The sequence below is a fragment of the Pteropus vampyrus genome, unplaced genomic scaffold (assembly GCF_000151845.1).
Source record: "Pteropus vampyrus isolate Shadow unplaced genomic scaffold, Pvam_2.0 Scaffold35, whole genome shotgun sequence".
NCBI classification, from domain to species: domain Eukaryota; kingdom Metazoa; phylum Chordata; class Mammalia; order Chiroptera; family Pteropodidae; genus Pteropus; species Pteropus vampyrus.
Window position 1 is genome coordinate 8539024 of NW_011888816.1, and position 3703 is coordinate 8542726.

The 3703-nt window shown below is 65.7% G+C and overlaps 1 protein-coding gene across 1 annotated transcript; it reads left to right on the forward strand.

The window, feature by feature from the left end:
• The first annotated feature begins 1105 nt into the window (after positions 1–1105).
• FOXL2 (forkhead box L2) lies at positions 1106–2821 on the forward strand. The gene has a single exon (XM_011357462.2). It carries the CDS (start codon positions 1335–1337, stop codon positions 2463–2465), a length of 1131 nt encoding a protein of 376 aa, XP_011355764.1. The 5' UTR covers positions 1106–1334; the 3' UTR covers positions 2466–2821.
• Positions 2822–3703: the final 882 nt, after the last annotated feature.

Genomic DNA, 3703 nt, shown 5'->3' on the forward strand with positions numbered 1-3703 from the left:
CACAGATATAAGCGTTACCCCATAAACATAAACTTCACACCTTGTACACGTGCATACCTGTGTTTTCGCACTGGTACACTTGCACCTGGGCAGCTGGTATCTCACGTCTCGAGGACAGACCCTCCCCCTGAATTACAGATGTGATACCGGTGCACAGACACGTACAGTCTCCCAATGCCCCACGGCGGCAACCTTCGCGCCCTGTCCGAGCAGGAGCAGAGTGGGGTCTCCTTGGTGTCGTTAAAACACACATCCAACCCGTAAGATTACAGCGCGCATTCTGCGGAGGGGTCTGGTCCCTAGGTCTTGGGACTGCGCAAGAAAAGGCGGAGGTGCTTCAGTCGGCCTCTTCCCGGCGATCCTCTCCCTGGCCCCAGCCCGGCCCAGTCACTCTGAGAGTGGAAGGGACGCGCCAGGCCGAGGTTTCTTCGTTCAGTGACACGCGTTTCTCCGCTGATTTTCCCAAAGCCACGGCGCAGCTCTCTCCACCCCACCCCCGTCCGTCCCTCTCCGCGTCCCACCCCCTCCCCCAGCCCCGAGCTAGAAGTTTAGCCCCGAGACAGCAGCAAAGGGCAGAGCAAAGGAGTCGTTTTCTTTCACCTGAAAGCTGCGAGGAGGCTTGGCGCGCCTCTCCTCGCTAGGGCCCGAAGTCCCTGGGCACAGGGCCGAGTGCGGACTGACCCCGCAGAGCGAGCACCGACTCCGCAGAGCGAGACCGGCGGATTTCAAGGGCTTTTGAGAACGTGAGCCCGGCTATCCGCCGGGCCCCCAAGCTCGCTGGGAGGGGGAAGGCCAGTCCGGGCTGTGCGGGGCGTTTACAAAAAGTGACTTGGAGATGAACTCGCCCGTGCGCGACTGGCCGCCCCGCTATAGGGGCGAAGGCGCCTGACGCAAGCGGAACTCAGCGGAGCCCATACGAATCAGAACAGAGAGAGGCTCCTGGCGCACTAGGGACTCCGGGAGGCAACTCCGCCAGAGACGCGGGTCGTACCTCGGGAAACTGGGGGGGTGGGGGAGGGGAAGAGCACAGTGAAGAAAACCCACCGAGGCGGGGACTGGCCTGGCGGGGAGGGGCGGCGGGGCCGGAGCCCCTCTCTGTTGGGCGGGCTCCCCATGGCCAGAGGCTGAGCTCCACTCCCGCCGGCCGCTCCCCAGGGGAAGGGAAAGAAGAGGGAGAGGAGCGAGAGGCCGCGAGCGAGCGAGCGCGGCGGCATCGGCAGTCTTCAGAAGTTTAAGACTCTGCGGCGAGTGGACTTCTGCGCCCGGACTCTGCGTCGCTCCAGCGCCAGTGGAAAAAAGCAGGGGCTGCCTGGCCGCGGCGCGCCGGCTTTGTCATGATGGCCAGCTACCCCGAGCCCGAGGACGCCGCGGGGGCCCTGCTGGCCCCGGAGACCGGCCGCGCCGCCAAGGAGCCCGAGGCGCCGCTGCCGCCGAGCCCTGGCAAGGGCGGCGGCGGCGCCGCGACAGCCCCGGAGAAGCCCGACCCCGCGCAGAAGCCCCCGTACTCGTATGTGGCGCTCATCGCCATGGCGATCCGCGAGAGCGCGGAGAAGAGGCTCACGCTGTCCGGCATCTACCAGTACATCATCGCCAAGTTCCCATTCTATGAGAAGAACAAGAAGGGCTGGCAGAATAGCATCCGCCACAACCTCAGCCTCAACGAGTGCTTCATCAAGGTGCCGCGCGAGGGCGGCGGCGAGCGCAAGGGCAACTACTGGACGCTGGACCCGGCCTGCGAGGACATGTTCGAGAAGGGCAACTACCGGCGCCGCCGCCGCATGAAGCGGCCCTTCCGGCCGCCGCCCGCGCACTTCCAGCCGGGCAAGGGGCTCTTTGGGGCCGCAGGAGCCGCGGGAGGCTGCGGCGTGGCAGGCGCGGGGACCGACGGCTACGGCTACCTGGCGCCCCCCAAATACCTGCAGTCTGGCTTCCTCAACAACTCGTGGCCGCTACCGCAACCGCCCTCACCCATGCCATACGCCTCCTGCCAGATGGCGGCGGCTGCAGCAGCAGCCGCAGCAGCGGCGGCGGCCGCGGGCCCGGGCAGCCCCAGCGCGGCCGCAGTGGTCAAGGGGCTAGCGGGCCCGGCCGCCTCGTACGGGCCGTACTCACGCGTGCAGAGCATGGCGCTGCCTCCCGGCGTAGTGAACTCGTACAACGGCCTAGGAGGCCCCCCGGCCGCGCCCCCGCCGCCGCCGCATCCCCACTCACACCCGCACGCACACCATCTACACGCGGCGGCCGCACCCCCGCCAGCCCCGCCGCACCACGGGGCCGCCGCACCGCCCCCGGGCCAGCTCAGCCCCGCCAGCCCCGCTACCGCCGCGCCCCCGGCACCCGCGCCCACCAACGCACCAGGCCTGCAGTTCGCCTGCGCCCGGCAGCCCGAGCTCGCCATGATGCATTGCTCTTACTGGGACCACGACAGCAAGACCGGCACGCTGCACTCGCGCCTCGATCTCTGAGAGTCCAGCGCACGCGGGATGCGAGGATGCAGGGACGCGCGACGCCGGCCTCGGCTGCAGCCACCGCCGCCAGCCCGACCGCGCTCCCGCTGCGGCCACCTCCTGAGCCAGCGCCCGCGGCCCCTCTGCGCCTCCTCGCTCCTCTCGGCTCCTCTCTCTCCTCTTTGTCTCTGCTCCTCCTGTGCTCGCCTCCCTACCCTCTATGCCCTTTCGCTCCTCCTGCCTGCAGGCCGCCTCTCTGCGCGCTTTCTGCAGGCCTAGTCTCCTCTCGGCGCCCCAGCATCTGGGCTGGACACCCCATGCCAAAATGCACGGCGCAGAGGAAGTGCCTGGGTCGAGGTGCAGCCGGCCGTTTGCGGCGCAGACCGCTTGGCCTTCTCTCACACACAGGTCGGTGCGCTCGCGCTCGGCTTTGCCCGCCCGGCTGCCGTGCAACCCGTGCCTAGAAGCGCGGGTTTGGGCCAACATCGAGCCCTGCGCCGCCAGTAACAGGGACGAACGTGTGTTTGCTCCGCGTATCCTGTTGGAGCCTTTCAGAAGCGGTTTGCCGGGGTCCACTGGGCGGGACGGGGGTCGGGCCCGAGCAGGGGGCCCCGCCGCCTAGGCGGGCGGCCTGCGCCTGGCTTTACACCACATCCCGGCTCGGAGAGAGGCTGCGTTTCCTCTGCTCTCCATCCTGGCGCCTCGGGCCCCTCCAGGCCCAAGCGGCTGGCTAAGGTTTTGCTTTAAAAATCGGGAGAGCTAGTTTAGATGGTATTTTAAATTTTTTTGTTAAGGAAAAAACTCCCCGGGAAAACCCGCGAAGTGTTGTGGCCTTGGGGTTTGCTAAAGCAAAACATGAAAAATCTTCTCTTCCAGGAGATTTGAAGTAGAATTCCTGTCGGGCCTTCAGAAAGCTGTATTCAGAGAGGTAGGAGAATATCCTCAGTAAAAGGCGATTTCCTCTACGAATTGAGGGGTGGGGGTCCCCCTCTACCTATTAAAAAAATCAAAAACAAATTTCCCCGGATCTTCCGAGGCAAGCCCCGAGTGTCGGGTGATCACGGCTTGCCTAGCGGACGCTGCCGGGACGGCCTGTCCTCTGCCCGTTTTTGTTTTTCAAACGTCTTGCTTCTCGCACCTTGGGCAGGAGAAATGTGAAACCTGGCAGCAGTCGGACCAGGCGGGCTTGTGTCCCGGAGCCGGCCGGCCCGAAACTTCTAGACCTGGTTGTTCTGTAATGTGCCGTTTGGAGGACC

What these genes read in the sequence shown, in the direction of transcription:
- FOXL2 (XM_011357462.2), top strand. Translation starts at nt 1,335, where the DNA reads ATGATGGCCAGCTACCCCGAGCCCGAGGACGCCGCGGGGGCCCTGCTG.